This window comes from Haplochromis burtoni, unplaced genomic scaffold (genome assembly GCF_018398535.1).
Source record: "Haplochromis burtoni strain Fernald_Lab_line unplaced genomic scaffold, NCSU_Asbu1 Contig_282, whole genome shotgun sequence".
Classification (NCBI taxonomy): Eukaryota; Metazoa; Chordata; class Actinopteri; order Cichliformes; family Cichlidae; genus Haplochromis; species Haplochromis burtoni.
Genome location: NW_024582643.1, coordinates 410,678 through 429,389, shown reverse-complemented (window position 1 = coordinate 429,389; position 18,712 = coordinate 410,678). Strand labels below are relative to the sequence as shown.

The 18,712-nt window shown below is 50.4% G+C and overlaps 2 protein-coding genes across 2 annotated transcripts in view; both read right to left on the bottom strand.

The window, feature by feature from the left end:
• Positions 1–247: 247 nt before the first annotated feature.
• Positions 248–6,353, bottom strand: LOC102313104 (BTB/POZ domain-containing protein 3). The gene is made up of 5 exons (XM_005940466.3): positions 5,954–6,353; positions 5,403–5,624; positions 5,002–5,092; positions 2,812–2,930; positions 248–2,731 (listed from the first exon to the last, which is right to left on the bottom strand). The coding sequence occupies exons 2-5, from the start codon at positions 5,540–5,542 to the stop codon at positions 1,699–1,701; spliced, it is 1,383 nt and encodes a 460-aa protein (XP_005940528.1). The 5' UTR covers positions 5,543–5,624; positions 5,954–6,353; the 3' UTR covers positions 248–1,698.
• A 110-nt stretch (positions 6,354–6,463) lies between these two features.
• The window catches only part of strn (striatin, calmodulin binding protein), a gene marked incomplete in the record, with an annotated part of 44,611 nt that continues 32,362 nt past the window's right edge, over positions 6,464–18,712 (bottom strand). Inside the window, 14 exon segments of the mRNA XM_014339456.2 lie at positions 6,464–9,744; positions 10,041–10,127; positions 10,206–10,307; positions 10,827–10,967; positions 11,095–11,262; positions 11,350–11,471; positions 11,575–11,622; positions 12,115–12,290; positions 12,524–12,660; positions 12,739–12,882; positions 14,000–14,113; positions 15,855–16,017; positions 16,777–16,912; positions 16,989–17,159. Of these exon segments, the coding sequence (XP_014194942.1) occupies positions 9,575–9,744; positions 10,041–10,127; positions 10,206–10,307; positions 10,827–10,967; positions 11,095–11,262; positions 11,350–11,471; positions 11,575–11,622; positions 12,115–12,290; positions 12,524–12,660; positions 12,739–12,882; positions 14,000–14,113; positions 15,855–16,017; positions 16,777–16,912; positions 16,989–17,159 (1,879 nt within the window).

Genomic DNA, 18,712 nt, shown 5'->3' with positions numbered 1-18,712 from the left:
AGACGCAGAGAAAAATCCATCAAACCTTTTATTTCCAAATGTGTCACAGTAACACATCGATAAGGCCGCCGACTCACTGCACATTCTGGCTGAAACAGACGACAGGAAACAAACAAACTTTTTCTTCGTCTACAATAAAAAAAAAAAGAAAAAAAAAAGTAATTTTTCAGATTACACAAAAAGAGGAAGACGAGTAGTGTCTGTCACAGAAATCCATTTACACACCTTCAACAAAAACCTAGGATAACATAGGTACACATGTGATTTTCAAAGTAAGAGCCCGAGGATTTTAAACTACAAACAACTTAAATAGAGTTAAAATCACAGGAACATTTCAGTGAAACGTCCTTTTAATTGCTTCAAACAAATCAGAAAATCAGGAATGTGATGAACCGTCCACGAACACAAACTAAAATAAAACTTTGATTCCTTCATCAACAGCAGGAATGTTTAAGAATCTCACTTTTACAAATTTTATTAAATTCAAATGTTTTCTTTAAGGCAACAAACTGAAAACCTTCAGAGACGCTGCTCGCCCAGTCCTCCCAGTTTATGTTTGGAAGAAGTCCCCAAGTTCCTGAAAAATCTTAAAGCTCTGCTCCAGGAGAAGAAACTGTCTGACCGACCAAAATAAAACAGTTGCATTTGTGGGCTGCTTTATTTATTTATTTATTTATTTATTTATGGCACGTTTGCACCAAAAGGTATTTATTGGAAATTCCTGTGTTTAAAAACAAAGTTTAAAACCTAAAACGAACAAAGCGTTCAGCAGAAACGAACAGATGCTGTGACTGAGGCCAACACAGCTGTGCTGAAGCTCAAACAGGGCTGTCGTGTAATACCACTCGGCACCACAAGAGGGCGCAGTGAGACCTGAACCGTAATAAAGCTTCCCAAGAACATGAGGGTGGAACAGAGAAACAGTTCAGGTGAAAACATCTGGAGCAGAATTTCAGGATTTTAAAGTCGCGCGGCGCTGAGCTGGTGAACGTTTATATCAAACGCTCAGTAACCAGATCAGAGAGCGAAATATCCTGACAGCCGTGACAGAGCTCAGAGGAAAAACTCCCACAAACAGCTGAATCAGACTACAGGGAACATATTGTCCTCCTGCTTCAGAGCTGATGTTCACATTCAGACTGCGGCCACACAAAGCCAAATCACTGCTTGTGTCTCTTTAATTATCTGGTTAACGTCCACCGTGAGTAATAAAAGATGTGTTCGATCATCTCAGTCGCTTTTAAAAGCAAACACACTCGTCTGTACTTGCTTTTATCTGGTGACCTGAATATCTGATTGATTGTAGTTTTAGTGTTTAATCAATAGATATGATCGACAGCTTGTGGACTGAACACAGACTAACACAAGACCTTTAAACGGGGCTTTCAGACAGGATTGCACAGGTGTTTGTAGTGTGATGTCTGCTGACAGCTGTGGATTAATCTGCCACTGAAAGTAGTCCCGACCAACCTGAAGCCATCGTCTTTTCTTCCAACTCCTACGTAACGGAGACGATGAACACAGGCAGCGTTGGAGGGACGTCTTCTTGTTTCTTCACGTTTCCATCGAGTCGTCGTTGTTCCGTCTTTGAGGCTCAGCGAGTCCGTCTTTCCTTCGGCAACTTCCTGAGAACTCCACAGTTTTAAAGTCAACATGGCAGTGAAGCAGGAATCTCTGCGGCGCCCTCCGTTCCACCCGTCAGGCGTAGAAGATGAGCTCGGGGATCTGGCCTCCCTGCACGCCAGTGCCGTTGGTGCTGTCGGAGGAGCACTGGAACTGGAAGGTCACTTTCCCACACTGCACCTCGGTCATGCCCTCCTGGCCGAAGTAGCTCAGCTCGTTGCCGTCCAGCACCACGCTGGCGGTGTAGAAAGTGTCCGGCTCGATCTGCACCGGGTACTCGAACGACACGGGGAAGGTGCTGCTCGAGCCGTCGGAGAAGTACTTGATGATGCGCTGGGCCATCGGTACGCCCTGGCGCTTCAGCTCGATCTTGGCGTTATATTCGGCCGAGCCGCAGCTGGAGCCGTACAGGCCGAAGCCGGCGATGAAGACGCGCTTGTCGACCGCGAACTGGATGCTGTCGCAGCGACCTCGGTACCGCCACTGGTTGCTCCTGTAAGCGCAAGACTGGAAGCGGTGGCAGCGTTGCGGCGACAGGCCTTTACGCGGTTTGGTGCAGAACAGCAGATCGGGCTTGTTGGCGGCGGTGTACCACAGGAAGATGTCATTGGTCTCGTTGAGCGTGAGCACGCCAGACTGCGCCGCACCGTTGGCAAAGTCCTCCAGCGCCATGGCGGGGACGCGGATCAGGTAGATGGCCTTACCCAGCACCAGGCGCTTGTTCTCGATGGTTGGCGGCAAATCCTGCCTCTGACACTCGGCCTCGGCCCAGTTCAGCGCCGCCTCGAACACCACCATCTCTTTGGCGTTGAGCGTTTCCCGCCGCAGGATGCTCTCCAGCGTCTGGACGTCGATGTCGCAAAAACCCTCAGAGCGCAGCGCGAGCTCGGCCTGCGCGTCGATCACCTCCCAGCAGCGCTGCGTCAGGTCGGGTTCCTCGAACAAGCAGCTCTGCGACAGCAGCACGCAGGCGTTCTTTGCACTCAGGCTGGTCTCCAGGAAGTTGACGCAGGCTCGTGCCAGATGAGGTACGATGTACTTCTTGGCAGCATAGAGTGTGGCGAGCACCGTGTCGGCGCAAAGGTCGATCTCATCGCAGTAGATGTACCTGCGGAAGCAAAGGCACGGTTGTGGGTGAGCGGTCAGGTGTTTGTGTAACGAGGTAAACAAAATCAAAGGTTGACGCACTTCAACATGGCGAGGAAGGACGGTGGTTCTACGTCGGGGATGCGGATCTCGTCCTGATCCTCGGCCAGCTCGCCGTAGAACATGGCGTGGAAGACGGAGCTGCCGACAGCCAGGACGTACTGCCAGAACAGAGAACGATGTCAGAGTCGAGAGTTACACTTTGAACACAACGACGCCCTGAGATTATCAAAGCTCAAAGAACAGGAGAACCACAACTGCATTTTATATCCTTTCACAACACTCGTGGTTACTTTAATTACCAATAAAAACAATATTATAAACTTCCAGGAATAACAAAAAACATGATGCTGATGTGCTGAGATTTAAACTGAGTCTAGCTGACGGGGGTGAAGTGGTGGCGAGTTTCAGACACGAGGCGTGGAGCAGCTGAAGGCTTATGGCGAGTAAACACTGGAGCCAGTGATGCTAGATCTGGTTAAAGCGCAGAACTCAAAGCGCTTTATACAATATTCACCCTCCCCCCTCTTAAGTGCTTTCTAGCTAACATTTACACCCTGACGGATGCTTCGGGGAGAAACTTGGTATGTTGCCCACGGATACTTTAGCATGCAGTCAGAAATCAAACCAAACTTTAATTCATAGATGCCATGATCTCCGGCCACAGACGCAATGATCTCCGGCCACAGACGCAATGATCTCCGGCCACAGACGCAATGCTCTACATTCTGATTACAGACAAACTGTTCACTGAGTGATTTGACACAGCCTGGTGTTCACATGCAGATCACGGATCTGTTCTACGCTCTTTTACGGACTGTGGCATTGTATTTTTGATCCTTTTAGTTGTATGCTCATCTAATGGCTGAGCACTGATTACATACGACAGGCAAACACTTTTAAATTTAAGACTCTCCCATTCGTCTCGGGCTGATCCTTTGCTGGAATCTGGGCGACGCCAGCCCGCCCTGACCGGACCCTCCGACCGGCTTCTTCCACCTACCTCTTCCTAACCAAGAAACGCTACAGGAAACGCGGTAGAAGGAGTGGCCGTCGCGTTCGCCTCAGGGTCTACCTTAAAGCCAGAGCCACTGGCTACCCACATGCCAGCCTGGACATTTGATCTTCTTTCCCTCCTTGCAGGAGCGCTCTGATGCTAAGTTGCTCACCCACCGTTGGATCTGCTCGGCTGACCATGAAGCTTACCCTGGCCTTCCGGTGGCATGTTTTCCTGCTCGGGTTGGGATAACATCGCTCCGACGCGGATTTTGCTGAAGCAACCTAAGAGTCCTACGACGCACCACCCGTGGCGATTTAGCTCCTAGGATACGGATGGCATTGCTCAATGTCAGGTCGCTGGTCAATAAGACCTTTCTCTTAAACGACTTCCTCTCCACTAACGGGATTGATGCTTTATTCCTGACTGAAACCTGGATTCGTCCTGGTGAGTTCATCCTTTTTTCCGATCTCTTCCATCGGATTGTGTCGCTTTTAGCTCACCAAGGATTACTGGTAGGAGTGGCGGCGTAGCCTCGGAGATGACTGCATTCACGACCACACCCCGCGTGGTGGTTTACCGACCGCCTAAATATAGCCAATGTTTTATCACGGACTTTGCTGATCTCCTAGGTTCGGTTCTTTTTAAATATGGTTGTGTTCTCATGGTCGGTGATTTTATCATACACACTTGCTGTAAGCATGACCCCTTTGCTAAAGACTTCCTTGCTTTAACGGACTCTTAACCTGGTTCAGTGGGTTAATGACCCAACGCATGTTAAAGGACATACTTTGGACTTGGTTTTTCATATAGTCTGGACATTTGTGAATGAATATTTTGTCTTCTTTGCAGACATTCTTTCCTGAACCTCCTTGAAGCTGTTTGTTGTTATTGTGTTGCTGTGATATTCTGGTTTTATAGTCAGCTCCATGCGAACATGGTTTCTGCTAAACCGCGACAGCCTTTCATTAACTACTGATCGCTCCAGTGTTCAGAAATCAGCCGAGTCTTTAGCTAGAATCATGTGACCACAGATGTCCTTATTCAGCCTGCTCTGAGATCTTACTGAGACCAGTCTGTGCTCCTCACTGTATTTCTGACCTTCATGCGGTGATGTCCTAACGTTTGCAGAGACTCAGCTGAAAGCATTAGAGTTGATAAAGCTGCCTGAGGAGCGAGCTGGTTGTGCTGAGCAGAATCTTCTGGGCTCTGAAACTGTCGAGTGTTTGCGTTACCTTGTGTCCGGGCACCCGCTGCGTCCCCCCCGGTGGTCCCACGACAAAGTGAACATCTGCCATCATCTCATTGTTGAACATGACTGAATTCCTATAAGAACACAGCAGTTTTGAGGGTTCGCTTAATGAAAAGACACCAAAGCAGGAGCAACCTGTCAGACCTGCAAACTCATCTTTCAAATACAGAAATGCTGCATGTGTGTCTGAGAAAGCTGCATGATGATTGAGGGTGAACTAAACATCCAGGACCCGTTCTCGGGGCTCTCACATTCTTGCAGCCGAGCATTTTAAAGTAATTTTTAAAAAGTCTTTTGCTTTTTAAATTCCGCTGCTGGCTTTTTCGGAGAGAATTTTAATCCTTTCTCTCTAGTGCTGGATCTCGGCCTCCTCCACACACCCACCTCTCTCTGATGGTGGGGTACAGGCCCTGCCAGTTACAGCTGGTGATGCTGGTGTTGTTGTTGGTGAGGTTCTGCTGCTGGTACTGCTGCACGGAGGCGGCCGGGACCAGCTTCTTGGTGGGAAACAGCTCCGCAGCCATCGTCCTGCAGTCAGACCGCGGACCCGCTCATGGCAGCCCGGGGAGCCGGTGCCACTGGAGGCCGGAGAGGAGAAGAGGAGCGGAGCGCTGGGAAGAGAAACCAGAGTCTGCTTAAAACCCGCAGGATTGTAGCTGCGCGGAGCTAACATTAGCCCAGCCAAACACATCTCGATACTTTCACCAAGTGTTTCAATAAAAGCGACAACAAATGACAAATCTGCAGCAGTAAAACCCCGAACCGGTGTGAGCAGGCAGCCCGACCCCTGAGTCCAAAATAAAAACTCATCTTATAAACGTGTTCCGTTTGTGTTAGCAGGTCTATGCTAAGCTAACTGAGTTATTTGCCACTTTAAAAAGTTCATTTCGCTTCTAAACTTCAGCCGTTTGTTAAATCGGTGCGTTAACACTCACCGTAAAGCCGCACAGGTGTGCTTTCAATTATTTCCTCCTCATAAAACACGGTGTGTTGCTTTTTTGTGCGTTTGGCGGAGCAGCTCTTGTTTACCCGCAGGGGCCGCAGGCCTGTCAGCCAATCAGAGCGCAGCAGCGCCACACAGAGGCTTCTTCGTTTCCGTTTGGGAATCCAGCCTGAAGGCGAATCAGCGCCACCTGGCGGACCAGCGCTGCTTAAAAACCTGGTTTCTAAACCTTTAACAAGCAGGCTTAAAACTTAATATTTATTACATAAAATAATAAAAATAATTGATAGCCAGTCTAACTACAGAGTCTGGTCAATAATAATTATAGTGGTCGAGACTTAGATAAACAAGAAATCAACCAATAAGATAACAGAAAATCTTCTTAAAAAAACCAAACCTATGTGATAATCCGAGAGAAACTAAACTCACCGACTTCAAAGTGTCGTTTTCCCGTCTCTCGTTCCCGTCAACACTTAGAAAACAACAATGAAACCACGCAGGATGATATACAACATATTTCTTTATTGTTACTGATAAATCTGTCACTCTCCCACTCTGAAGGCAAAAAGACACAAAAAAGCCAAAAAACAAAACAGTGTGAACTGTATGTACAGCCCGAGCAGCTCCCGTCGTCCCTCCTGCAGTTTCACAATAAAACACATCCACAGTTTACAGGCAGGATTCAGTCTGGAGTTCAGCTCACAGAAGATTTCATCTGCAAACACTGCACAGAGACGGAGCCGCGTCCCCGAGTTTATCACCGAAGAGGAAGAAATGAGACGTGGTTACTGGAGGACATGTTGGCTTCTGTTAAAGAATCAATCAATCAATCAAAATTTATTTATATAGCACATTTTTAAGACCGAAGTGCTTTCCAGTAAAATCGCAGTACAAATAAAATCACACTAAAATATAAATTACAAATATATAAAATATAAGATAATTACATAATCTAAATACAGAGCCAGATGTAAATTACCCTAATTCGCCTTAAATGCCAGATCAAACAAATACGTTTTTAAACGTGATTTAAAAGACTGAATGGAATCTGACGCGCGAATATGAAGAGGGAGAGTATTCCATAGCCTGGGTGCAGCAACGGCAAAGGCACGGTCTCCTCTGGTCTTCAGCCGAGACCTAGGTTGCACCAAGAGCAGCTGGTGATGATCTTAGTGCTCTCTGAGGGCTGTACAGACAGAGGAGATCAGCTAAGTAGTCAGGGGCCATATTGTTTAAAATTTTATAAGTAAACAATAGAATTTTAAAATCAATTCGATATTTGATAGGAAGCCAGGATTCATTTTTATTCAGCTTTAAAATAAACTAAAGATATGATGGAAGCAAATTAAAATAAATACATTTTGTGCACTTTGTCAAAACTCACACTCTGAAACCTGTTGTTGCTCCACCAGACTTAGAAATATCATAAATGTGCTCCAGTGTGAGTCTGCTTGTTTTGCTCTGCAGGTTTCTGTCAGCGCTGAGAGAAAACCCGGCAGAACAGAACAAGGAGAGCAAATTTAATCAGTTACACTCTGTGAAGCTGAAAGTCTTCAGTTCATCCAGATGAAGACGTATGAAAGACTGACGACAAACTGAAACTAATTTTGGGCAACAGAAGTGAGCGAGCGCGTCTGTGCAGATTAGTATCTTTATCTAATCTTTAAACTTCTGAACCATTGAGGAACTCAGCGCTGACTCCATGTTGCTCTCAGCGGGCAGCCGAACATCATTTTCAACAAACTACTGAATGTTTTTGGCAACTTTGCAACATAAAAATAAAAGCTGCCATCACACGTGTTCACTCTAAAGCTGTGCTGTCGTCACTGAGAAAAGACTGAGACATTTAAGAAGCTGAAAACCATCAAACGTTTATCTTCGACACACGACTACACGACGCAGACGCTCTACAATCTGTCAAACCGATGAGTTGTTTTTGTTTAACGGGATGAGGCAGTGAGGGTTGAAAACGTCCACAACTTCCTTTTATGGAAGAAAACAACAAAAACGAATTGAATTGATTCATTTTAATGCAGAAATCAGCCAACTGTGTGGATATGCCCTTACTTTGGAAACCAAACAGGAAGTTGGTTTGAAGCTCGTATCGCGGACAAAACTTTTGAAAACAGCCTTGAACACAGACGCGTGCAGGTAAAGGTGAAAGTCGTGGATAAAAAGCTTCTACAGGAAGCGTTCCCGTCTCTGTACAGACTCATTCATGCTCCACACGAGTTTACAGGAAACACTCAACCTTTGATCTTTCTGCTCACCGACCCGTTGAAACCGCCCTAAATACACTCTTTACACCAGTTAATAAATAGATTTGCTTTAATACCTAAAACTGTACACACATATATCTGTTAAGTCTTTGTACACGCCGACCGTTTCACATCACGATGGGAAGCAGCTGCTTTCTGAGACGATGCGTTTGGTTAAAAAACACAGAAGTCGTTAAAACATCAGCAGAAACCCCGAAAAGAAGAAACGACACGTTCAAGTAAAACAGAATAAAAAAGATCCGCCTCACGGCGCACAAACCGAGCTGGAAAGCAGATCTGAGGGCGCAGCACAGGTGTTACTCAGGTATGTCACAAGAAGGTAATTAGCATTAGCAACAGCAGGCGTCGGGATTAGTCGGAGGCGTCCGGGCCGATCCGTCTGATTTCTGGGGAGAAAAGCGTCGCCGCAGGGTCACGCCCACAAAAGCAGCCACATATCTTACAACCCGTGAGTGAGTGAGGAGAACCTTCCAGGTGAGGTTTCCCAAAAAGTCGCTGTTAGCGCCGCTCAGGGTTTGGAACAGAAAGCAGCGTCTCGGAGGAGGAGGAGCCAAAGAAACCCCATCAGAGCTCAGGTGCAGCCAAACGGCCTCTGTTGTCCAGTGAAGGATTACTGCTCAGTCCCAGCAGGTGGCGCCCTCTCAGGTTAACCCCGCCCTCTCCACCTCATGGCGTGGACTCTGCAGAGCGCACTGAGGACCTTCATGTCCGGATGTTTGGGGCTGGAGCCAATCAGGCGCCGATTCTCTTTAATGTTGCTTCCCACCGAGCGCCAGGTCATCGCAGCAGCAGGGACGAGAACCTGATGGACCCAACTAGGGACGGCGACCGTGATGGGCCAAAGTTCCTGCCTGTGTGGGCGTGGCTCAGGTGGAGCACATTAAAGGCGGGGACAGATCCAGGACTGTCCTCGCCGCCGCTCAGCTCAGGACGGACAGACTAACAAACGGAGGTCGTGTGAAGGTTAAACTTGGCCGCCATCACCTCCCCGTCCTGACTCGTCTCCGGCGTCTCGGGTTTCTTCTGAGCGTCCGACAGAAAGAAGGCACGTTACGATGAGACGTCTGCGGCGAGCCCGGAGCTGTTCGAGGGAGAACGCACGCCGCGGCCTCCCGCGTGATAACTTCTTCCCCTCACTCAGAGGTCAGTTTGTTTTGTGGATCCGGGCCAGCCCGAGTCCAGCAGGGGGCGGGGCTTAACATGAGAAGAATCTTAAAGGGGGGGGCGTGGGGGGGATTGAGTGGGGTCACCTTCTGCAGAGGAAGCGACCTCCATCTGTCCAAAAATAAGAACCCCACCGAGAACGTCGGGGCGGTCAGCTGACCACATTCAGGTCATACGAAGACTTTGGCGAGCGCGTCGGCCCCGGCGCTGCCGATGTAGCACTTGGTGGGATGGAACGCCACGTCGTGGATGGACTCCTCGAACTTCTTACGATGTGCTGTGAACTCCTGGATGCAGGTTTTACTCTCCATGTTCCACAGACGGATCGAGCAGTCGTGACCTGACGGGAAGAGAGACAGCCAATCAGCACAGAGCAGCGACTGTAAATAAAGATGGAGGCCGTTACAGGACAAACAAACGATTGTTATTGTTGTTACATGGATACGTTTGTGTTTTTCATCATAAACAGACACTTCCTGGTTTCCTGATGCTATGATTGGCTCGGCTGTGAGAACAGCGCGTTTTACTCCAGAGCTCTTAGAGTGAAAATAATAAATACAGGAAGTACCCGTAGGCTCTTTATAAAGTCTGATAATATTATGGGATGTGCCAGCTGGCGTGCGCTCGGATACTTACTTCCTGACATGAGGTAAAGGCCGTTTGGATCCACAGCGAGACTGGTGACAGCGTCCAGGTGGGCGACCATGGCGTGGATGAGCTTACCTTCAGTTTGAAACACGGTTAAAGTTTAAATTTGATCTGCGAGGCAACGAAAGAAGCGAAGCTGAGGACACGGCGTACCTGTGTTGTTATCGAAGAACTGGATGTGGCGGTCCTCCTGAGCGGTGATGGTGATCGGCAGCGTGGGATGGCTCAGCACTTTGTTGATCTTGCAGGGAGCTTCTGCGTGGAGGCGGGCGTGAGGAGGAAGGAGAACATTAGCAGTAAATACGTGTAAGCGTCAGCGCATCAGCTCGGCCTGCGGACGGCGCCGTGACACCGACGACGCTTCGAAACGGCAGCAGAATTAACCGGCAGACGCACAAATGAAAGTCTCTGCGAACTTCTCGTCGACACATCTGAAGCCTGCTTCATCCTGCTCATTGGTGAACGTGATTTAGAGGCGGAGCTCTGCAAACGCCGTTGGGACGCAGAGTGACGAGCAAAACAAACGTCGTAAACTCAGATTTTACTCACAGCAGAAAACGGAGCGGAGACATTTTTAGAAAGAGACGGCCGGAGGAGCAGCAGCTGATCGGGTGTCAGCAGGTCGGTCACGTGATCGGGGATAAACAGACTCACGCGGACGGTTCGCTTCCTCAGTTTGAACATGTGACGTGTTTCTGTCGTGAGTAAAATGTCTGTTTTTATTCACGCTCTTTGTTCTCGGGTTGTAAATACTCGCCGAGCTCGTGGTCGTACCTGGAGGACCGGCCGACTCCAGCTTCAGGACGAGCTGCTGCGTCTCCATGTTGAAGAGTCCGATGTGTCCGGTGTCGAAGGACGTCACCATGTGAGCCGGCTCGCTGCTCACCAGGTCGACCGAGGTCGGGACTCCGAGCTCTGAGAGAGAGGCAGAGACTCAGCACAGCGCCACTTAAGCTCCTCCTCCTCGAGGAGTAACTAAAGGGACATAAAACTGCACCTCCTTGAAGCTGCGGTGCAGATGTTCTCACAGATGTTCTCTTACCTCCTCGCTCGTTGAAAACAGCGAGAGACGGCGAGGTGTCGGCGGCGCTCCACAGCCGCACCGTCCCGTCGGCCGAGCAGGAGAGGAGGCGGCGGTGAGCCGAGCTGTAGACCACACCCCACACCGCGTCCGTGTGACCGCACAGCGCCCCCCGCAGGACGGACGGCTCTGCAGAGGAAACGAGAGCAAATCCTCACGTGAAGATGTGAACACAGAGCACGACGAAGGCGTGTGCTGGGAGGAGCCGGGTCGTACCATACGAGTCGTAGGGGTCGATGTTGGGGTTGGGGGTGTTCCAGCTCTGAATGGTGCCGTCTACGCCCCCGCTGAAGCACTGCTCGCCGCTCGAGCTCATGGTGACGCACAACACGGCTCCGCTACAGGACGAAATCAGAATGACAGACACTTACGTTGGTTTTATGACCGCATGAACGGAGTCGGGCTGAAGGTGGGCGGTGCTGGGAACGCTCCCACGCTCACCTGTGGGCTCGGAATGTGTAGATGGGCTCCACGTCCAACGCCGCGCACCTGAGGACCGAAGCAGAGGAGTGAGACCGCCGGCTTCTAAAAGCCGTGTTCGTTTGTCCTGTAACATCAGCTCAGGCTGCGGACTGCACGATGCCACAGAAGCCCCGCCCAACTGCAGTTTAAACCTTCTGTTTGTGAGGGGCAGCCAATCAGAGGAAAGTTTGCTTAAAGGGAGAGGAGCTACAACGGCTCGTTTCAGAGAGGGGATAAACCGAGGCTCAGGATGATAATCAGAGGAGGATTATTTTGAGGAATCATGCAAAGCTACGTTAGCAGAGTCTACATTTGGATCCACGAGCCAGGCCAGCAGTCCCTCTCAGAGCGTTTTCAACTTCAGGGGCGGTATCTCGCTCAGGGGGACCGCCGCCGTTCAGTGGAGTCGAACCCCGACCTTCCGATCATGGGGCCACTGTACACAACCACTCTGCCTACTGAGCTGTCCCTGCCCTGTTTCATAGAATACGTGTGTGATGGCAAAACGTGGAGTCTCACTTCTTGGCGGGCGCCGTCTTCTGGAGGTTCCACAGTTTGAGGGTGTGATCCTCTGAGGCGGTGACCAGAACCGGCTCCACCGGGTGGAAGGCCAGACTGCGCACCGAGTCAAAGTGGCTCCGCAGGGTAAACTTCGGGTTCCACGTCTTCCTCAGTGCATCTTTGTTGTTGGCGATCTGAGGGAGGGAAAAGGTCTCATTAAGCTCTCTGATAGGTTAGAATCAGCTGTGGGGGCGGGGCTCTATGTCAGGGTGCAGGAGCACTGTGGAAACACTCCTTGAATATTCAAAACAAAACAAACCACGAGTGGAATCAGGTTTTACTCGCTGCTCTTCATCTTTTCTTTCTGGGATTATGTCCACGAGGGGGCGTGGCCTGAAGCAGCCTGTGACAGGTTAACGTTACTCACGTCGTACATCAGGCCCTCGGCCTCGTTAGCGACGGTCAGTCCGGCCAGCTCTCCCAATCCGAGCTCGTTAGAAACCGCCTCGTCCACTCTGCCCAGAATGAACGACTTCCCCGACGACGGCAGGAACGTCATCGCCTCTGCAGGACGGAAACAGGAAACGTTTGAACATTCACGTCACTCACATGACCGCTGAGCCGAGACGGAGGGAGGGCTACCGTCATCGGGGCGTCCGACTTCGTGCTCGTTCAGCCTGGGCACGCTCGACCGAGAGGGGGGCGTCACGGCCGGCTGCATGGAGGGCAGGTCCTCGGCGTCCCGCAGGTTAGCCAGCATGTCCTGCAGCTTAGACCGGTTTGGTCCTGCAGGAGGAAGAAGAGAGACGAGAGAGGATGAGGAGGGGACAGGAAGCCCGATGAAGGCGGGAGAACAATGATGTTTGGAGGGAGAGATGAAAAATAAAACGTGAAACGTGAAGATGGAAAGAAGGAGCAGCAGCGGCTCTGCGAGGCATCGATGGCAAACCAAAGCAGAGAAACAAAGAAGACGAGCGAAGAGCAGGAAGGACAGAAACCTGGCGGACAGACGGCGACACGATGCAGGCGAGTCGCTGCCATCGCAACACGAGCACGGACGGATTCAATCTGATGATGGTTTCATAAGGATCAGGCCGTGCGAGGCGCCGGAAACCAACAGGAAGTAAAAAAACCTGAAGATAACCTAAAGAACATAACCTGACGCAAACCAGGGCGCAGTTTCCACAGCGCAATAAAGTTTCCTACAAATCATCTCAGTTTGAAAAGCACACTGATGGTCCAGCTGTGAAGGAGGACACTGTGGTATCTGCACATCTGGACGGCGTGAGCATTAAAGCGGCTCAGGTCTTACAACCTTCCACTCCACTGTTCACTCACGCTCCAGCACAACCAGAGCGCCACGCCTCAGTGACTGCAGTTCCTCTAACATGCAGCAGAGGCAGCAGTGAGTCAGTCCCCACAGACTCGTGTTCAAACTTTACAGCAGAAACAAACGTGTTTACAGCCTGATACAAACTGTTTGATCTCTCTGTAACCTGATAACTCATTTAAAGTTTGCATTATGAGGGGCGTGGCCTCTTTGACTGTCACCTGCAGCTGCTAGCTGTCTGCTAGACTTCACCTCAGCTAACTGTCATCCCTCGACTGTTGTATACAGCCTCCTAACTGACCCTTGAAACGGTTGGATGCTACGACAGATTCATTCAGAAAATCAAACAGAGGGTGGAGGCGAATCCTCCAATGAGATTTCCCAAATAACAAAGCTGCCATCGAACATGTGACACACAGAGGACCAGTGATGGGACTGAGGCGATGTGAGGAGGGAAAACTTAGAGGTGGAAAAGAGAATAAATAGTTTATTATTACAGGAAGAGGGTGAGGAGAACAAAAGGTAAAGAGGGTGAGGAGGGAGGATGAAGCACAGGCCTGCAGCACGACTTACTCTTCACCCCCTTCTTGCCCTTGCGTTCCTTCCTGTACTGCTCCTTGAGCTGGGCTATCAGCCCCTGGTCCACATCCCAGGCCATTTCACCCAGAGGAGACTGCTCTTCCTTCTCTGCAGGACGGAGGGGAGGAGGCAGGGAGGAGGGGAGGGAGGAGAAGGGAGGGAGGGGAGGCAGAAACATGTTGTGAGTGTCTGGATGCAGTACAGTTCAAATCCATCCCTGAGGGAGACGTGATGATGAGCGAGGAACCTCAGACAGACGGGGGTAGCCCAGCTACGCTGTCGCTTTCATCTGCCAGCTGACCTCGCTCTACGGCGCCCCCTGTGCTTTACATGCACGTGTGCAGTCCCTCCCTCCTGTGAAACCTCGGCTAACCGCGTCCCGCGGAAACACGACGACGGCTGCAGATGCAGCGAGGTGAGCGCCTCCTACAGGCGAGAAGGATGCAAAGATTCCTCCTGTACCATTCATCCCAGATAACCTCAACCAAAGACGAAGGCGACCTCACAGAATCTGCTCACCGTCTTACATCAACTTTAAAAATGTGCTGAATCTGTGTCTGTACGAGCGGGTCCAGGATTAACGATGTTTTTGTCCCTCGCAGAAAACACTCAGACCCAGAAGGAATCAGCTGGACGCTTCGTCCCACGTGAAGCTGAAAGCGTGAACGCGCTTTTTTCACATTTCCTCCAGTGAATCATCAGAGAAATCAAACATTCACATCGTGATGCAGCGAGTTGATCTGCGCCGTCTGAACAGCTTAAAGCTGTTTTTCACGCTCAAGTCATGAGACAAAGGATGCTTTCTGTAAAAAACCATGAGAGTCGAGACGCAGTCAGTTTATTCTGTTTCCTGTTAATCCTGCAGTTATTCACCTTCTTCTGTTCATGAGCTTCTACATTTTAAACAGTAAACCGGCTGTTCAGACTCTGCCTCTCCTCCGCTGTAGGGGGCGCAGTTCCACAGGTGTAGAAGCAGTCTGATGGGGACAAGCATTATCTGTACAAGGTCAAAGGGCACACCAGGCTCCACAGATAAGCGTGCAGTGACGGAAGCTGCCATGGTAACGGCGAGCTGAATGAAAGGTGAGGGGACGATGGAGCTGAGACGGGCAGCTCCATCATAACCGAGCAGCCAAACGGGTTTTATCTGCGCTCGGCTGCTGTAATATCTCAGTGTGAAGGCGGAGGCAGCGTCACAGACCGCACTTCAAGATGGAAACGCCGTTAAAGCGGAGACGAAGCTCCGCGCTGCGGCCTTTCACGCCGTGAGCACACAGCACTGCGGTGAGACCCGCTGCACTGAGTCAGCGCTCCTTTACTATCTCGACTCGAGTGTTGAATCACCGAGCGCGTGGGGAGCTCTCCGTCATTGGCCGAATGACACTGGACCGGTTGCTAAGCAACAGCAGAAAAAGGGTTTCTTTATGTAAACACAGAGGACGGCGGGTCAGGACGAGCTTCGGTTTCTTTTACCTTCACGAAAAAGACGTCTGCAAAAAAGAGCTGAAACGTAACTTTATTACAAACTCGTTTAAAAACGATCAGAATTAAACTCACAGCTTTCACAGGTGCTGCACGGATGCTTGCCAGAACAAAGACACTTCCTGTTTGCTCTTTCTAACCTCACTCCTCCAACTTATTAACATTAAGAAAAGTTTCTAAAGGTCAAGTTTTCCTCAAATCTGCCAGTGACCTGCAGGTCGCTGTAGACAGGAAACTGGAGTTCCACAGGGCGCGACTCCGGGTCCTCCTGCATTCACGCTCTGAACTCTGGAGTCGTCTTTTACCACTGTGGTTAAAGCTTCACTCGCTAACGTTCTGATGCTCTGAAACCCATCGGGCGACTCACCCCACTCGCCGCTGTCATCCCCGCTCCTTGACTCGGGCGATCCGTCCAGCTCGTCTGGACTCGCCAAGAAATCAAAACCCTTCAGCGCCTCCTCCGTGTCCAGGTCATCGCTGAGGTCAGAGGTCGTGGAAGACGGCGTTGATGAGTGTTTCTTTCTCACCATCTGTGCAAAGGTAAAGCCACGTTTTTAGAGCTGATGCTTACAGGTTTTAAGTTTTACACGTGCCCGGAGGTCACGCAGCGGCCACCGGGAGAAACGTGACTGCTGTCAGTCGGCGCGTCAAAGCGGCTACAAGGAGGAAACCGTCCTGCAGTCGCTTTGGTTGGCAGCAGATTGCCGTGGTCGTGGGCACAGAAGACACCGACGAATCTGTAAATATTTGCCATTTGAGGACATTCGCCTTCAAAGTAAAAGCTTTGTCTTACTGCTGAAGCACACACGTTTCAAAAGGCTCAGCTTTTACTCTGAAGGCGAGCGCTCGCAGATATGCAGCCCAAGCAATGATGGTGGAGATGATGGAGTTCCAGGCTGGGCAGCACCTGCAGCACCCACACGAGCTCCATAAATGCTTCTTATGACGACAATATTATTACTTAAAAATCACACGTGGTCTCAGTTTGGACATGAAAAACATAATCGTGCCGTTTCCAGATTTTTACAGACTGAAAGCTGTGGTTTACTCGCGTTTGTAAGATAAGGAACATCCTAATGACATTCCTGTGCTCTCCGTTACAGACGAAGCAGTCAGCACACAGGAACACGTTCCTCACAGTGAGTGGGCTTCATCGGGGCCTGCAGGCACAGCCACACAGAGACCCTGTGGAAACTGGGAATGCACACTTTCATCCACAGTTACAGAGAGTGAAAATAATCTCATACATTAAGAAAAAGTGAAATAACGGGAGTGTGTCAGCCTCTTACTGCAGCCAGGTCCAGGATGGTTTTGTCCCTCCCTTCGCTGTCCTCGTCCTCGTCCTCGTCGCTGAACTCTGCTGCGGCGCTCTCGATGAACTTGAAGGCCTCCAGCACGGTGGCCGAGTCGGACACGTCGGGCTTACTGCGGGAGAAACGGGGTTTTGTAACGACGCACGCTTTGCTGTGTGGCGTTTTTATTTCACCTCCTGGCGTCGTACCTGACCATGCCGCTGTCCTTCAGCGAGGACGGCTCGGTGCCGTTGACCATCGGCTCAGTTTTCTTGTCTGACGGTTTGTCTCCCGTGTCTCCGGCAAGACCGAGCAGCGCCCTCACCCTCTGAGACTTCACATCCAGGATGGTGTCCGTGTATCCGACCTCCTGTAGGTACCTGAGCCGGAGACAGGACACGAGGTCAGCGAGAGCTTCTGAGGGAGCGACAGCTGATCAGCGACAGCAGCCACGAGGTTAACGTGGCTGATCTCAGCTGATCTGTACGAGACGACCAACAGCTCTCTAAAACAACTGAACGGTAGCTGAACCCAAACTGCTGTAGATCGAGAGGCTACGGTAACGTTTAGCTGAGCTATGAAAGGTGACAGTAACAGCGCGAACAGACGTCCATATTTTAAGCCTTAAACTTAAACATCAGGCTGCAAACATGTTTATTTCTGCCTTAAGGATTTAATATGAGAGCCTGCGGGGGCTGACTCACTGCTGCCTCTGGTGGACGTTAGAGGAACTGTAGCTTCGGCTTACTTTGTTCCCCTGCAGCCACATCTCCTAAAGAAACACCGCAGGTGCAAACAGATGTACCACAGCTGGAGGTCTCCAGAGTAACCCAGCTGTGAGAAGGGGTCGAGGGTCATCCCACCTCACCTGTACCTGCAGGACTGCAGGTTGGACTAACAAACCAGCTCGTCAAGAAGATTAGGAGTGAAAAAAAGTCCTCCTGATCTTTAGAGGACTCCTGAATACCGAGTGTCCTCCTGCAGCAGCCGTGCCTCGCTGTTCCCACTGACCGAACACAAGTTTATGAACAGAGCAGCTTCTTTAAAGGGCAGCAGCAGTTTCCAACACCAGGCCGACACAGAGCGGGTCAGGGTGTGCGAGCATACAAACTGGAAGAACACACCTGACTGTGCTCGAGCAGCTCTGAACAACCTCTGATTTCATTTATTTGTCAGATTTCAAATCTGCAGTCAAAGCTGCGTCTGCTGCAGGGGGAGAGAGGATGTTAGTCGAGTTGCAGTCTGTTCTGGAGGACCTTAGAGTATCTTAAGAAAGATGCTGCCTGTGGTGGAAGCAAACCTCTTTGTACTTACTGAGTCCGAATTGAACAAACCGCTCGGGCGAAGCTCCTCTAAACTCAAAAAGTTCCAATTTAAGTCTCCGTACTGCACCGAGCCTCGACCCCGCTGACCTGGGAGCAGCGCTGCAGTCTGGCCTGAATAACGCCCAGTGTGTTTCTCACACAGTTCAGCCTCCCTCCCTCCCATCTGTACCAGCCTCTCCGATCGCAGGACGTCTTGATGCCTCACACAATCCTCCATTCACTGTCACCACAAACACTCACACATACACACACAGAGCTGCACACACGCACGAGTCTGAGGAGCTAACAGAAGCGTCGGAGCGGTCCGATCACGCCCCGCGGCCCCCAAAACGCCGAGTTCTGCAGAGACACGGCGCCACCTGCTGGTGAAGACAGTGACGAGGATGCACCGTCAGGTTTCTCCAGCACGATCAGAGGACTTTAACTTTCACTGTTTTCGCCTGTGAGCCAAACTGACTCGTGCTGAAAAGGTTTTAACGCAGATTTATGGAGCGGCTGCGTAATATTTCAGACAGTGAACGCATCACCACCTGCAGGCAGATCTAGTTCCTGTTTGTCTTTGGTGATGAAATGTTCTTATAGTCTCTCAGTGAAAGTACACACACACA

Bases quoted from the DNA above. Each gene is read 5' to 3' on its own strand.
- LOC102313104 (XM_005940466.3), bottom strand. From the start codon at position 5,542: ATGGCTGCGGAGCTGTTTCCCACCAAGAAGCTGGTCCCGGCCGCCTCC. The intron at 5,093-5,402 runs GTGGGTGTGTGG...GTGTTCTTATAG, and splicing joins TACCCCACCATCAGAGAGAG to GAATTCAGTCATGTTCAACA. The intron at 2,931-5,001 runs GTAACGCAAACA...CTGTTCTGGCAG, and splicing joins AGCGGGTGCCCGGACACAAG to TACGTCCTGGCTGTCGGCAG.